At 46.6% G+C, this 15,939-nt stretch overlaps 1 protein-coding gene across 1 annotated transcript; it reads right to left on the minus strand.

Annotated features, from left to right (window-relative positions):
* LOC121536380 (sushi-repeat-containing protein SRPX-like) lies at positions 1 to 12,212 on the minus strand. The gene is given in 10 exon segments (XM_045206396.1): positions 1 to 260; positions 399 to 471; positions 474 to 519; positions 1,035 to 1,168; positions 1,915 to 2,094; positions 2,226 to 2,344; positions 2,576 to 2,702; positions 6,878 to 7,054; positions 7,237 to 7,431; positions 12,203 to 12,212. Coding segments are annotated over 10 exon segments (1,242 nt in total). The 3' UTR covers positions 1 to 79.
* Positions 12,213 to 15,939: the final 3,727 nt, after the last annotated feature.

A 15,939-nucleotide genomic window follows, 5' to 3' on the forward strand; every position in this document is an offset into this window, starting at 1 on the left:
TGATTCTGGTTGGGGGTAGTGGGCTTTTTGGGAGAGGGGGTGTTGGGGGGTGGGGTGAGGGTGTTGTTGAGGTGTTGTACTACTGGCAGGTGTGGTCTGCCTCCTGCTGCAGCACCATCTCATCTATGCGTCCCTGCCATGTGTCAATGGTGGTGAAGATCTGGGCTGAGGTGATGGGGTACGTGTAGCGCTCCCTGTCCATCCCCTGCTTGTCTATCATCACCATGTTGAAGTTATTATGGGAGATCTGGAGCAGTAACCTAGGCAACACACATCAACACTTCCATCAGGTCAAGGCTGAACACACAATAGTCTGTCGGAAGAATGCTGTGTAAATTAGTTGTAGGTTTGTTATGAATGATGATGGTGTGTCTGTGTGTGTGTCTGTGTCTGTGTACATGAGTTGTAGGGCCAGCCCTGGAGGGATAAGTCTGTGGCGGATACGGCCGATCTGTGCTGGGTAAATCCCCCCAGCTCAATCACTGTCACATGCCTGAGGTCCAGACCACACTGGGTATGCTAGAACACACACACACACACACACACACACACACATTAATATCATAAACACACAAATAACATTGTACACACACTAGCACAGAACATGAAAATGCACTTACATAGACATTTCACAGAATCTATCACCTGGACAGTTAAAGGCAAAGTTGGAATGACACAGCATATAACAAGAGTCACCTCTTTCGTGACACTTTTAAAGGTCAGGCCTTTTAAAGGCTGCTACCCTTTAATAGCTTTTTATGGCAGAGAAGCATCCAAACCCAGAACAGCCTGAATTTACAGAGAGCACCGGCCTTGTTTACGCTGCGTCGTGACATTTTCTGTTTACCAGGAACTGAGGCAATACACACCCCATCAGCACAACCACTTCAAACACACACATTCAGCTAGGGCACTCAAAAAGCAGAATTGTACCTACTCTCCCACTCTGTCTCTCCTTTCTCTCTGGCTCCCTCCCTCTGTCCCTCCGTCCCTCTCCCTCCATCCATCTATCCCTCCATCCCTCTCTCCCTCACCTGAAGATTAGTCATTTGGAACCTGTAGTAATGATTGGCAGCTGTGGGAGCAGAGATGATGAGGAGGCGTCGTTTCTCATAGAACTGGTCCAGCAGACCTGAGGCCGTACGCACCCCCACGTTGCTGTTCATAGCTGTGACATAACATGACACAATAAAACACAATATTACATTGCATCATATCACATCATCATATTTTATGAAAGCAAATGTTGTTCTTTTTGGAAACACTTGAATTGCGATTGCCAATAAAAAATATATATTTAATTGCTGTTTTACTCTTTACTAGTCTTGTTGCTAGCCAATGACCCAGAGCGTATAAGCAGTGCTATACGGAGCGTCACTGTATTACACAATACTATAGAAGTATAATACACCTCTATTAGACATTATAAACTGGGTGGTTCGAGCCCTGAATGCTGATTGGCTGACAGCCGTGGTATATCAGACCAAACACCACGGTATGACAAAGCATTTTATTTTTTTACTGCTCTAATTACGTTGGTAACCAGTTTTTTAATAGCAATAAGGCACCTCGGGGGTTTGTGGTATATGACCAATATACCACGGCTAAGGGCTGTATCCAGGCACTCCTTAGCCGTGGTATATTGGCCATATACCACACCCCCTCTGGCCTTATTGCTTAAATAATCCACATAAGTATGTGTCACAGACAGTGCTGGTCGATTTCAGAGCAGGCGGTATTGATCTTCTGGATCTCTGTGATCGAACGACAGCCCAGCCTGGTCAAGGGAGACATGCCCATTTTCACCTCCAGTGAACCCCTCAGCACCCCTGACCACCGCTTCACTACTGCTAAACACAGCATGGTGGATGTGTCATGTACGTTTGTGTGGTGTGTGTGTGCACAGACACGTACCTGCACAGTTGGTTTCCGTGCCAGACCAGGTGAGACCGTACTGGCACACCCTCGCAGCGCTGCCCTGCAGCTCGTACCCTCCTGTACATTTGAACTCACAGGTGGCTCCGTAGTTATTACCATCACTGTCACACTTCATAAAGCCGTTGTCTGGAGGGGTCATGGGGCTGCAGCGACGCACTGGTGGCACAAAACAGATTCAGAAAGCCACTCTCACAGGAACAATTTGTAAGTTATGTGATTTTCCTTCAAATGTTGTCAGAACATTGCCCCAGTAAACTTCAAACTGTCCCTAATGTTGGGGGGGTCACCTTGTACTCTGACAGAGAAGCGGCAGCTGCCCTTGTTCCCGGCGCGGTCGTAGACGGTGTAGGACATCTTATGGAGACCCTCAGGGAAGTGTCCAGGAGGCTTCCCTTTCAATATCACACTGTAAAAAGCCTCAGTCAAATACTATACTGTATCAATAGTGCTGAAGCCTAACTAAACATTTACCCTACTATTACTATTACTGCTGCTACAAGACTATTCATTTGGCAATTAAGCCCTTTTCTACTTATCGAGAGTCAGATAAACTGATGGATACTATTTTTATGTCTCACATTATCCTTTTAATACTACAGGTTAAAGGAAGGGGTTAAGGGTCAGATGTCAGACTGACTCGGGGAGGATGCCGTCGGCCGTGTCCTTGCCCTCTGGTGTGTCCCAGGTCACCTTGGCTGTGAGCCTGCCTGGCTCTGCTGTCTTGTGCTTCAGGTTAGGACACTTTATTACTGGGACGTCCACATCTACCAGAGCGAGAGAGAGAGAGGGCGAAGGGGGGAGGGCAGGTGAGAGGGGAGAAGTAGCGAGAGGGGGAGGTAGAGGAGAAGAGGAGAGAAACAGGAAGAGAGAATAAGGAAAAGGAAAACTGTTATCCAGAGTGATCCCCCTGTTCTGTTCTGTCATGTTGTGTCCTGTCTGTGTAACTGGTTGATTTCAGAGCAGGCGGTATTGATCTTCTGGATCTCTGTGATCGATCGACAGCCCAGCCTGGTCAAGGCAGACATGCCCATTTTCACCTCCAGTGAACCCCTCAGCACCTCTATACCAGGCGGTGTCAGAGGAAGTCCCTAAATACTGTCAAAGACTCCAGCCACCCTAGTCATAGACTGTTCTCTCTGCTACCGCACGGCAAGCGGTACCGGAGCGCCAAGTCTAGGTCCAAAAGGCTTCTTAACAGCTTCTACCCCCAAGCCATAAGACTCCTGAACAGCTAATCATGGCTACCCTGACTATTTGCATTGCCCCCCAACCCCCTCTTTTACGCTGCTGCTACTCTGTTTATTATTTATGCATAGTCACTTTAACTCTACCCACATGTAAATATTAACTCCATTACCTCGACTAACCGGTGCCCCCGCACATTGACTCTGTATCGGTACCCCCTGTATATAGCCTCCCTACTGTTATATTTTATTGCTGCTCTTTCATTATTTTCTATTTTCTATTTTCTATTCTATTTTCTATTTTTTCTTTAACACTTTTTTATTTCGATTTTTTTACTGCATTGTTGGTTAAGGGCTTGTAAGTAAGGATTTCACTGTTGTATTCGGCGCATGTGGCAAATTTGATTTGATTTGATTTGATAACTGGGGTGATTTTAGACTAGAGAAGCTACTGTCACAGCAGACCAGGAGAATCAATGTAATTTCACTAGAGCAGAAAGCACTAGTCTCTATGTGTGTCAGTGTGTGTGTTACAGAACCTGTTCTCTGATATAAATCACTAAAAAAGTCCAAATCAGATTTTTTGGGGACAAAACAACATTCAATATAATGTATTGTCTTCAACTTCAGTGACAATTTTTGTGTCTCAGAGAGGCTTAGCCACAAACACACACACACACACACACACACACACACACACACACACACACACACACACACACACACACACACATACACACACAATTCAGCCATGCTTATAATTACATAAACACAGTCATTGAACATCTACTTTCCCTGTTAGATTACTAGTTGTCTGATGGATGTAATTTGCTAGGGGGGATGAGGAGGGAGCAAGGAATCTGAATCTCACTATATCCATCCTCAGTGATGAAAATAAGCTACAGTGTACAATGTCTCCACAACTGGTTTAACAAATCACACACCACCTTAAATTGTGTTTGCATACAAGATGCTACTCCAGTTGTTCTGAGACTGGGATTGTCATAGTTCATAGTGTGTCATGCTTGGGCTAGCAGCACAGGTTTGTGGTTACTCAACCTTATACTGTGTGTGTGTGTGTGTGTGTGTGTGTGTGTATGTGTGTGTTTGAATTAGGTCTTACAGTTTTTTCCAACTGCTTACACACAAAATCTTTTCATGTCACACGATTTTTGAAACCTCTCACTCAAAGTGCAAAACTACACACCAAATCTCCAAAACCATAAGCTATTTCTCAGCCTTTGACTCAGTTGTCAATTGCATAAAACACTTTTTTCAAAACACTACACACAATTCTCTACCTAAAACACAAAAATCTAACAGGAAGTGACTTGCTTTCCTTTTCCAAACACAAACAATCAAAATGCTACACTTATTCACCAGGTCACACACACACTCCTCACATGTGCAAACACTAATTGCTTAACTGATCACTAACCAATCACTGCTTTACTGTAGTATAGGCCTATAAATAGGTCAAAGGTCAGATTATCTGTTTTGAACAATGGATGCCAACAATGGACAGAGAGCAAGAGGAGTAGGAGGGAGAGGCAGGGGACAACAACGAGGACAAATTCAAAGACGAAGAGGAGGAGGAAGAGGAAGAGGAAGAAGAGGATGAGGGCAAAGAAGAGAAGGAAGGAGAGCCATCTCTGATGAGATTAGGGTAACACTTGTTGATCATGTGAACAATCACGGTTTGACCATGAGAGAGGATGGACTAAGAGTCCAGCCCAATTTGAGTCGATTTACAGTGGCGTCCATAATTCGAACCTTCAGAAATGAGAACAGGTATGCAACTATCTAATGACTATTTTAGCATTACAGTAATGTACTGTAACATATGTATGACTGCATAGTATTGCATAAACATTTGTAACTCTAAGCCATCCATTTACTGCACTACATTGAATGAATGAGGTTGGTTATCATGCTGTACTACATTTTTTTGTACATTGTTTACAGTTCCTATGCTGAACACATACTGTGTTTGAATTCTGTACAGAGTGGAAAGGCAAAGACATCATGGAGGACGAGGACGCTTGTTTACAGATGTACAAGAGACTGCAATTATAAATATGGTTTTGGCCAACAATGCAATTAGGATTCGAGAGATAAGAGCATATCTTGAATAATGACACCATATTTAACAACATCAATGCTGTAAGCCTGTCGACCATACAACGCATCCACCAACGGCACCAAGTGACGATGAAACAACTTTACAAGGTGCCATTTGAGAGAAACTCTGACAGTCAGGAATCTGCGACATGACTTTGTAGAGGTATGTATGCAACACTACTTCCAGTACTTCAGACATACCATATTTACTCATCTGTATATCATTTTTTCTGTTACAGAGAGTATTGGAGATGGATGCCCATGTAATTCGCCATTAATTTATTTATGTGGATGAGGTTGGCTTCAACCTCACCAAAACCAGGTGCTGCAGAAGAAATGTAATAGGACAGAGGGCAATTACCAATGTCCCTGGACAGCATGGGGGTAATATAACTATGTGTGCTGCCATCACTCAAAACGGGGTCCTCCATCACAATGCCACACTGGGTCCGTACAACACCGGCCATATGCTCACTTTTCTGGATGCAATTTACACAATACTTGTCCCTGATCCAGATCAGGAGCCTGCTAGATTTGTGGTTATATGGGACAATGTTAGTTTTCACCGGGCTGTTCTGGTCCAAAACTGGTTTGCCACCCATCCGCAATTTGTAGTTTTGTACCTACCCCCATATTCACCTTTTCTAAATCCCATAGAGGAATTCTTCTCAGCCTGGCGCTGGAAAGTGTATGATCGCCAACCCTATGCCCGCATGCCGCTTCTCCAGGCAATGGAGGACGCATGTGGGGACATAGAGGTTTCCTCTGTCCAAGGTTGGATACGCCATGCTAGGAGATACTTCCCTCGATGTTTGGCAAGAGAAAACGTATCTTGTGATGTGGACGAAGTATTGTGGCCAGACCCAGCCTGGAGAAGAGATGAAGCGTAGGTTAGCCTACCAATTCCTGGACTGCCCCCCCCCGGGACCCCACACACACAATTGTGTTCTTTACTGTATTCTAAAGAATATACTTTTGGTTTACATATGTTTATGGTTTTGTTGTATGCTACTGTATACAACAGTAATGTTTGGCCTAATAAATATTTTCTGTTTCTACATTGCATTGGTGTTTACAGTGTACTTGTTACCCCTCTCAGCAGATTACTTTCACTGTAGAACATTGTATTGAAATGTAGATATAAGCCTATGAAAGAGCTTTAGATATAGAACAACAGTGTTTACATGGTATATCCAAAAATTTACTATTATGAAAGAAGTGTTTGCCATTTGATGCAAATGCTTCATTCTGACATGTGTTTATGGCATTTTGAATGCAGTGTTACCTTTTGAAGGAGATGTGAGGCATTTTGCATTTTGTGTGTGCAGTTTTGGGAATTGTGTGTAGAGTTTTGAAAAAAGGAGACCGTTTTGAAAATGTGTGTAAGCAGTTGGAAAAAACTGTAATTAAACCTGTCTATAATACTGCCTGTTTCCCACAGAGCAGTACGTCATTAAGTCAGTCAGGATGTGATTTATAATTTAATTGATCCCATAGTCTAGAGAGCAGCCTGTATGTCCTTAGCTGTTAAACAGTGTGGGGGTTGGAATTAGGATGTGGCTAAATTCAATGTGCTTTTGAGGTGGAAAAACTCAATAATAATCACACGCAGGCACACACACACTCTGACTCACCCACACAGACGCTCTCCCCTGAGGTCCAGGTCTTGTGGTACTGGCAGGTGACAGTATTGGGCCCCTTCAGATTGTATCCAGGGGAGCAGAAGAACTCACAGCGGGAGTTAAGGTAGGAGCAGCCTGAACACTTATAGCCCCCGTTAGCAGGCATCTGCAGCTTAGGACACCGGATCTCTGACAGAGAAACATACATTAATAGTCCATACATGTCTGATTGTCAGGTAGCTGTTGAATCTGACAATGAGTCTATTAGTTGTGTGTATCTTCAGGGGTTTATATATATTTGGTGTAGAGGTGTGTGTCCAGTGATGTTGTGTCTTGCCAGTAGGGCAGGTGTGTGTGTGTGGTGGTCTCACCCCTGCAGGCGTAGTTGCCTGACCAGTGTTTGCTGGCCATACACACCACCTCTGGGTGTCCCTGCTGCATCTCGTAACCCCTCTTACAGCGGATCTTACAGCGCGAGCCCATCACGTTCTTATAGTACTCCCCCGCGGGACTCCGACAACTCACATCGCCGTGCTTCACCTTGATGGGGGCGCACCAAGGGGTCCCTAAAAACAGGGGTGGGAGGGGAGTGAGAGGGAGAATTACAGTGCATTCGGAACGTATTCAGACCCCTTGACTTTTTCCACATTTTGTTACGTTACAGCCTTATTCTAAAATGTATAAAATAAATGTTTTTCCTCATCATAATGACAAAGCAAAAACAGGTTTTTAGAAATGTCACATAAGTATTCAGACCCTTTGCTATGAGACTCGAAATTGAGCTCAGGTGCATCCTGTTTCCATTGATCATCCTTGAAATGTTTATACAACTTAATTGGAGTCCACCTGTGGTAAATTCAATTGATTGGACATGATTTGGAAAGGCACACACATGTCTATATAAGGTCCCACAGTTGACAGTGCATGTCAGAGCAAAAATCAAGCCATGAGGTCGAAGGAATTGTCCGTAGAGCTCCGAGACAGGGTTGTGTTGAGGCACAGAGCTAGGGAAGGGTACCAAAAAAGTTCTGCATCATTGAAGGTCCCCAAGAACACAGTGGGCCTCCCTCATTCTTAAATGGAAGAAGTTTGGAACCACCAAGACTTCCTAGAGCTGGCCGCACGGCCAAACTGAGCAATCAGGGGAGAAGGGCCTTGGTCAGGGACGTGACCAAGAACCCGATGGTCACTCTGACAGAGCTCCAGAGTTCCTCTGTGGAGATGGGGGAATCTTCCAGAAGGACAACAATCTCTGCAGCACTCCACCAATCAAGCCTTTATGGTAGAGTGGCCAGACAGAAGCCACTCCTCAGTAAAAGGCACATGACAGCCCGCTTGAAGTTTGCCAAAAGGCACCTAAAGGACTCAGACCATGAGAAACAAGATTCTCTGGTCTGATGAAACCAAGATTGAACTCTTTGGCCTGAATGCCAAGCGTCACGTCTGGAGGAAACCTGGCACCATCCCTACGGTGAAGCATGGTGGTGGCAGCATCATGCTGTGGGGATGTTTTTCAGCGGCAGGGACTTGGAGACTAGTTAGGATCGAGGTAAAGATGAACAGAGCAAAGCACATAGAGATCCTTGATGAAAACCTGCTCCAGAGAGCTCAGAACCTCAGACTGGGGCGAAGGTTCACCTTCCAACAGGACAATGACTCTAAGCACACAACCAAGACAACGCAGGAGTGGCTTCGGGACAAGTCTCTGAATGTCCTTGAGTGGCCCAGCCAGAGCCCGGACTTGAACCTGATCAAACATCTCTGGAGACCTGAAAATAGCTGTGCAGCGACGCTCCCCATCCAACCTGACAGAGCTTGAGAGGATCTGCAGAGAAGAATGGGAGAATCTCCCCAAATACAGGTGTGCCAAGCTTGTAGCGTCATACCCAATAAGACTCAAGGTTGTAATTGCTGCCAAAGGTGCTTCAACAAAGTACTGAATAAAGGGTCTGAATACTTATGTAAATGTAATATTTCCGTTTTTTATTTTCAATACATTTGCAAACATTTCTAAAAACCTGTTTTTGCTTTGTCATTATGAGGTATTGTGTGTAGATTGATGAGGGGGGGAAAACAATTTAACCCAGTTTAGAATAAGGCTGTAACGTAACAAAATTTGGAAAAAGTCAAGCGGTCTGAATACTTTCCGAATGCACTGTATACCATTCATATAAAAGAGTGAAATAAAACCTACTGGTTCAGCTATCAATGTAAATAAACTAGTGTTGTGTGGACATCCATGTTTTCTTATCTTACACACATAGTGCCTCTCTTCATTTCATCTTCCATAGCAACATACATAACCTATACCCACTGACCACAGGACACAGTGTTTACAGCATAGACTAGAGAGATAAAAGCTGCAGTGCTAGTGTAAACCCACCCATCATATCATCACAGGTAGACAGAGAGATACAATGGGTTTGTCACTTACCATAGTCCACACTGACATTTTGAATAATAAGAAACGCTTGCTTGAGTAAAGAAGAGCTAGAGAGGTTGAGAGAGAAGGAAATTGTTTGTTTGAGTGTGTTTGTCTATCTTTGGTCACTGTAGATCCAGTGGATTAAAATGGAATCACTCAATCATACTGTTGATTAGAGCTACTTAACCCCATCAATTCAACTATCAATGAATAGAACCTTCAGAACAGAGGCTGAAGTGGGCGATAATTAAGAGCTGATTTACAGCAAGATGGTCATAATCATGAGGGATAAAGATTTGTCAGAAGAACACTAAAGTTGCCTCATCCAGTTGGACCACTCTATCCATCTCTCAAACGCTTGCGTAAAGATTCCTTTTGGGAATGTGAAGTTTGAGGGGACACCAGGTTCGTATTCCAGGGAAATAAAATCTGCAGTGCATTTCCCGCTGGCTCGGAACACAATCACTTCCTTGTACGCACACATACACACTCTCAAACACACACTAGCCCAGGAAAATCTCCAGCTGGACAGGAGCAGGTGTGTGTGTGTGTGTGTGTGTGTGTGTGTGTGTGTGTGTGTGTGTGTGTGTGTGTGTGTGTTGGCTATAACAATACTATATTTGCATCTCTACAGAGGAGAAAGAGAGTCCAGGAGTTTGGTTTGGCCCAGAGGGTAAGGTTCCATGTCGAACTGACCTCAATGAAAAGTTGGAAGTTAGTTTGACATAATTGTGTGTTTGTAAAACATAGTGAGGGGAGGCAGAATATCGCCATCTTGTGGAAAGAAAATTAGCACAAGTGTAGACATCACATTGCTCGGCTATTCAAAAAAAAAAAAGAATCCCAATGTTTTTAAAAAGTTAAAAGTTATTGCTTTGAGTTTCAGAGGCTTACTTTAACCCTAAACTCTCCTGCATGTTGAAAGTGAGTGTCTGTGAGTGTGGAAACGTGTGAGAGCATGTGGCAGCAGAGCTTGGTCAAAGCATTCACCTCCATTTCTACGAGCATACGTGTCTTCATCATCTCCATAGACATAGTAGCCCGACCCTGGGAAAATATGAGGGAGAAGAAAGCAGCTAGTGACCAGGCAAGGAGAGAGCAAGGCTGCGTTCAGGATAAGAGTAGGGCTGCATTCAAAGGGTTTAGCAATGTTTCAAAACATGATGTAGGCCTCATACTTGAGCAAGAGATTTGGGTTGGACTTTACTGGTGTTTTGCAAGAGGGAATTATTAAATCATGGCTATCACTGTTGGAAAACACTGCTGAACTATTCCTCCAAAGAGGACCCCAGAGGTTGGACCATAAGAGAGATCTCTTGAACACATGCAGAGAAGATAAACCCCAAGGGAGCCTTTCTCCCCAGCTGGTTTGGAACAATTCATTGCTCTTAGTGAAATGTTGTTCTAAAACCAGTGGTGCAATAGCCACCTCACACTGGGGTCACATTCAGTAAGCATGAAACTGAGGGAAACGTTTTGAAATGGAGGAGGAACTTCCTGAACCTTGTTTTCCCATTTAAAAAAGCTTTCTCCTGTTTAGTTTTTGCTGAACGTGACCCAGGCTCTTGTTGTGAGGTCACCAATATACTTACTGTGATATTGGTTGCCACCAATATTGGTTTCCTCTCCTTCTTGGTCACTGATATGAGAGCGCTAGAAAGATGACAGCAAATAATGGCGTTCAATTGCTTTCACCTGTCAAGTTCTTTGATATTAGTTGTCAAAAGGAAAGCAGATAAGAGTATTGGGACGTCACTTGTCAAGCAGACAATGCTTCGCTGCCACAGCAAAATTACTGCATGATCCAGAACTTTCTGCTTCAAAATGATACATAACCATTCAATGGAAAATAAAGGAAGAGTAACATGAGGGAGAGGGAAAGGGTGAGGTGAAGAGATTGCGGATTGGGTGATAGAAGAGTGAAGAGATGGGGGGAGAGAGAATGAGTGAGGGAAGAAAAGGGGAGAGAATGGGAGAGAGGAGTGAAGAGAAAGCTCAGATACGCCCCATCTACACCAGCGGAGGACGTCATGGACCCCAGCCCAGTGTGAATGTGACCTCTGTTCTGAATCCTTGAGGGACACAACAGACAGAGAAGAGTTTCACTCCTGCTACAGCCACAAGCTCTCAGCCCTATGGGCGTACACGTCAGCCACATGTCTATCAATGGCTGTCTGATACTCTAATTACATTCTGTCACTGAAAAGTGAGTGTCGGACTTTCCTCTCCTCAACGCGGCTTTTCTGTCAAACGAACACGACCTGTCTGGACCAGAAATCACAAGGGTTTGATGTTCCTCAATGCGGAATTCTTTCACAGCTGCGGTCTGAGGAGAAGCAACATGGCTGCTGCAGTGCAGCATTCTTTACTTTGTGTCCTCAGCTGTGTCAACACACACACACTGCGGTTTTAGCAGTATTGAGGACATCCTCACACAGACTTTGATCCGATTTAGCTGGCTGAGGGGAAATCTCACGGGCACACAGCCAAGGAAGTCTTTCAGAGGGAAACTGCCGGATCTAGAAAATAAATCACAGGTGTGTGTCTGTGTGTGTGTGTGTGTGTGTGTGTGTGTGTGTGTGTTTGCCGCTGTTTCAGATCAGTTTTATAACAAGCTTGCAGACAATTCACTGCCTACAGTGAGGTTCTATAATATGACTATCCTTACATCGTACAACCGCTCCACACCAGAGAGCACATGGAGAACTTATTACACATCTCTACTGGGCTTGGTTATGGAGCCATAACAACAGATAATAGAGTCAAGCTAACACACACAGGCCTTAATTTCTGTCTCTACCGAGACTGTTCTACAGATTGCTATCCTGCTACAAAAATGAAAGTCCTGCTCGGAAAGCATGATTTCCTAGTTTTCTTTTTCCGTAATAAATAGACTCCTACATGGGCCCTACCGACATACATCGTACCAGGAGAGAGCCAGCAGAGAGTCTATGGCAGGGGATATTTCCCCAGAGACAGAGCTAGTCCATCATCTCCACACGCACATCCTGTAACGATCCCGGCAGTCTGAGTCGGGTCCTGTCTGTGGACTAGTTTTTCTGCTCGGGATCTCCAGTTTCCCGAGGGTTCTGGAACGCTCCGGGGAGCTCTCTTGATTTCCGCACCTGCATCCCATCTGCAATCTGCACACCTGGTCCTGATCATCACCCTTCTTAGGCTCTGGCCTAACATCCATTCCCTGCCGGATCGTTAGCCATGAACAGTAGGTTTACCAGAGTATCAGTCTTAGAGCTTCTAGCGGTAGTTTTGTTGTTTTTGCACCTTGTTGGTTTGTTGTTTACTTACCTCCGTTTTGTTCCATCTGCAGTCACTCGTCCGGAACCTTCATCCAACCTCTGCCTGGTGGTCGGCGGCTGCCGAGCCATGATGGGATCAACCACTGCACCCCCAACAACTAATCAACGCCGCCCGCTCTGTTCCCTGGATTATTCAGCATCACTCTTGAATTTGTAAATAAACACTCACCTTCGTTTCAACTTACCTTGTCCTGGTCTGCTTCTGGGTTCTGGCTTTGTAACTCGTGACAGAACGATCCGGCCAGTAATGAACCCAGCGGACCTGGACTCTGTTCGCCATGCCATTACCCATCAGGAGAAGATGTTGGGCCATCATAGCACGGTACTACAGGAGATCGCGTTGTCAGTTCGGAACCTTTCTACCGGTCTGACGGAGGTCCAGAACCAACGCAAGAGTCCGGTGGAGGATCCACTACCGGTTTCACCCATCTCGCCTGCCGCTTCTGGAGCTGTGTCCTTCCGTGAGCCCAAGGTTCCGACGCCGGATAAATATGAGGGGGAGCTGGGAAGATGCCGTTCCTTCCTTATGCAGTGTGGATTAGTGTTCGATCTACAGCCCTACTCTTATGCCACAGACAAGGCTAGGATAGCCTTTGTGATTGAGTTGCTGCGTGGTCGAGCGCTGGAGTGGGCTTCAGCCGTTTGGGAACGACAGGATCCCTGCATGGCTTCATACCAGGGGTTCACGGCCGAGATGAGGAAGCTCTTCGACCATTCCGTCCGAGGGAGGGGACGCAGCTAGGCGCCTGTTTTCGCTTCGCCAAGGAACTCGCAGCGTGGCCGACTTCGTGATCGAGTTCAAGACGTTGGCTGTGGAGAGTGGGTGGAATGAGGAGTCTCTGCAAGCGGCCTTTTACCAGGGTCTGTCGGAGCAGCTCAAGGATGAGTTGATCTCCTATCCGAGCCTAGTGACCTGGACAGCTTGGTAGCCTTGTCCATTCGGGTGGATAATCGAGTCCGAGAGCGAAGGAGGGAGAAGCAATGGGTTCCGTCCAACCGATCAGCTTCTCAGGTTCCAGTCGGGTCGGGTGGTGGACCAGAACACGTCGATCATTCTCCACCACAAAGGATTAGTGGAGAGGTCCTCTCTCCCGATTCTGAACCCATGCAAGTGGGGCGGCACGGGTTAACCAAGGAGGAGCGTCAACATAGACGTAAGACCAACTGCTGCCTCTACTGTGGTAGCTCGGGACATTACATCTCCACTTGTTCCCGGCGGTCGTCAAACTGCCCGGCTCGCTAAAGTTGGGAGGACTTTTAGCGAGCCAGTTTCAACCTCTCAGTACCTCTGTCAGACCCCGTTTCCCGGCTACCCTTGTGAACAGGAATCAGAGCTTAGCGATTAACGCTTTATCGATTCAGGTGCCGATGGAAGCTTTCTTGATGCCGAGTTGGTGGAACAGCTGGGGCTTTCCAAGGAGCAATTGCCGGAAGCCATTGAAGCGACCACTCTGAACGGCAGTAGTCTGGCACGTATCACGATGAGGACTGAACCGGTTAAGATGCTGTTGTCGGGGAATCATTCGGAGATGATTTCATTCTTCATTCTGCCGTCTTCCCATGTTCCTCTGGTCCTTGGATACCCCTGGCTGAAGGAACACAATCCCACGTTCGATTGGGTGACGGGCAAGGTAACGAGTTGGAGCCTTGATTGTCATGCTAACTGTCTCAAGACTGCCTGTCCCCATTCGGTTCCCAGTCAGGTGATTGAGGCTAAACCCCCAGATTTGTCCCTGGTTCCCCGAGACATATCACGATTTGGGGGAAGTGTTCAGTAAGCAGAAGGCTCTGTCACTCCCTCCCCACCGACCATATGATTGTGCCATCAACCTGTTCCCTGGAGCTGTCTACCCCAAGGGAAGGTTATACAGTATCTCCCGCCCTGAACGTGAGGCTTTGGAGACCTACATCAAGGAGTCCCTAGCTGCTGGTCTCGTTCGTCCCTCGTCATCACCCCTGGGGGCAGGATTCTTCTTTGTGGGTAAGAAGGATGGCTCTCTTCGACCGTGTATTGATTATCGGGGGTTGAATGACATCACGGTCAAGAACAAGTATCCCCTGCCCTTGATGAGTTCTGCCTTCGACTCCTTACAGGGTGCTACGGTGTTCACCAAGCTAGACCTACGCAATGCGTATCACATGGTCCGGATCAGAGAGGGAGACGAGTGGTTGACGGGTTTCAATACACCGATGGGTCACTTCGAGTATCAGGTGATGCCGTTTGGACTGACCAATGCTCCAGCGGTATTCCAGAGTATGGTGAACGACGTCCTGAGAGATATGATCGGTCTCTTTGTGTTTGTTTACCTGGATGACATTCTGATCTTCTCGAAGGAACCTTCCGACCACGTCCAGCATGTCCGGCAGGTTCTGCAGCGATTGTTGGAGAATCGCCTGTTCGTGAAGGCCGAGAAGTGCGAGTTTCACGCCCACACGACATCCTTTCTCGGGTACATCATCTCCAGGGGGAGAGATTAGGATGGACCAGGAGAAGGTTAGAGCGGTTCTGGAATGGGCCCAGCCCGGTACGAGATTGCAGCTCCAGAGATTTTTGGGGTTTGCGAATTTCTACCGCAGATTCATCCGGGATTACAGCCGTGTGGCCGCTCCGTTAACTGCCTTGACTTCCAGTATCAGGAGCTTCAAGTGGAATCCGGAGGCGGATCGAGCGTTTCTGGATTTGAAGAGGCGATTCACCAACGCACCGATTCTCTCTCAACCGGACACGGCCCGTCAGTTCGTCGTTGAAGTGGACGCGTCTGATGTGGGAGTTGGCGCCATCCTGTCGCAGCGATGCTCCACGGACAGTAAACTCCATCCCTGCGCCTACTACTCTCGTCGCCTTTCGCCTGCGGAGAGGAATTACGATGTGGGTAACCGGGAGCTTCTCGCGGTGAAACTTGCCTTGGAGGAGTGGCGCCACTGGTTGGAGGGGGCGGAGCAACCGTTTATTGTCTGGACGGACCACAAGAATCTTGCTTACGTGCAATCGGCTAGACGTCTCAACTCCCGTCAGGCCAGGTGGTCGTTGTTTTTCGGACGATTCAATTTTTCCCTGACGTTCCGACCTGGATCTAAGAACGGCAAGGCGGACGCCTTGTCTCGGATGTTCTCCAAGACGGAGGAGAGTGGGTCCAAGACCGAGACAATTCTCCCCCGGAACTGCGTCGTGGGAGCTGTTAGGTGGAAGATTGAGGAGGAGGTGATGGCGGCTCTTCGGACGCAGCCCGGTCCCGGTAACGGTCCACCCGGTCGGTTGTTTGTGCCTGAGTCGGTTCGTCCTGCGGTCCTCAAATGGTCCCACGCCAGCAAGATGGCTTGTCACCCTGGCG

This window comes from Coregonus clupeaformis, chromosome 23, assembly GCF_020615455.1.
Source record: "Coregonus clupeaformis isolate EN_2021a chromosome 23, ASM2061545v1, whole genome shotgun sequence".
NCBI lineage: Eukaryota > Metazoa > Chordata > Actinopteri > Salmoniformes > Salmonidae > Coregonus > Coregonus clupeaformis.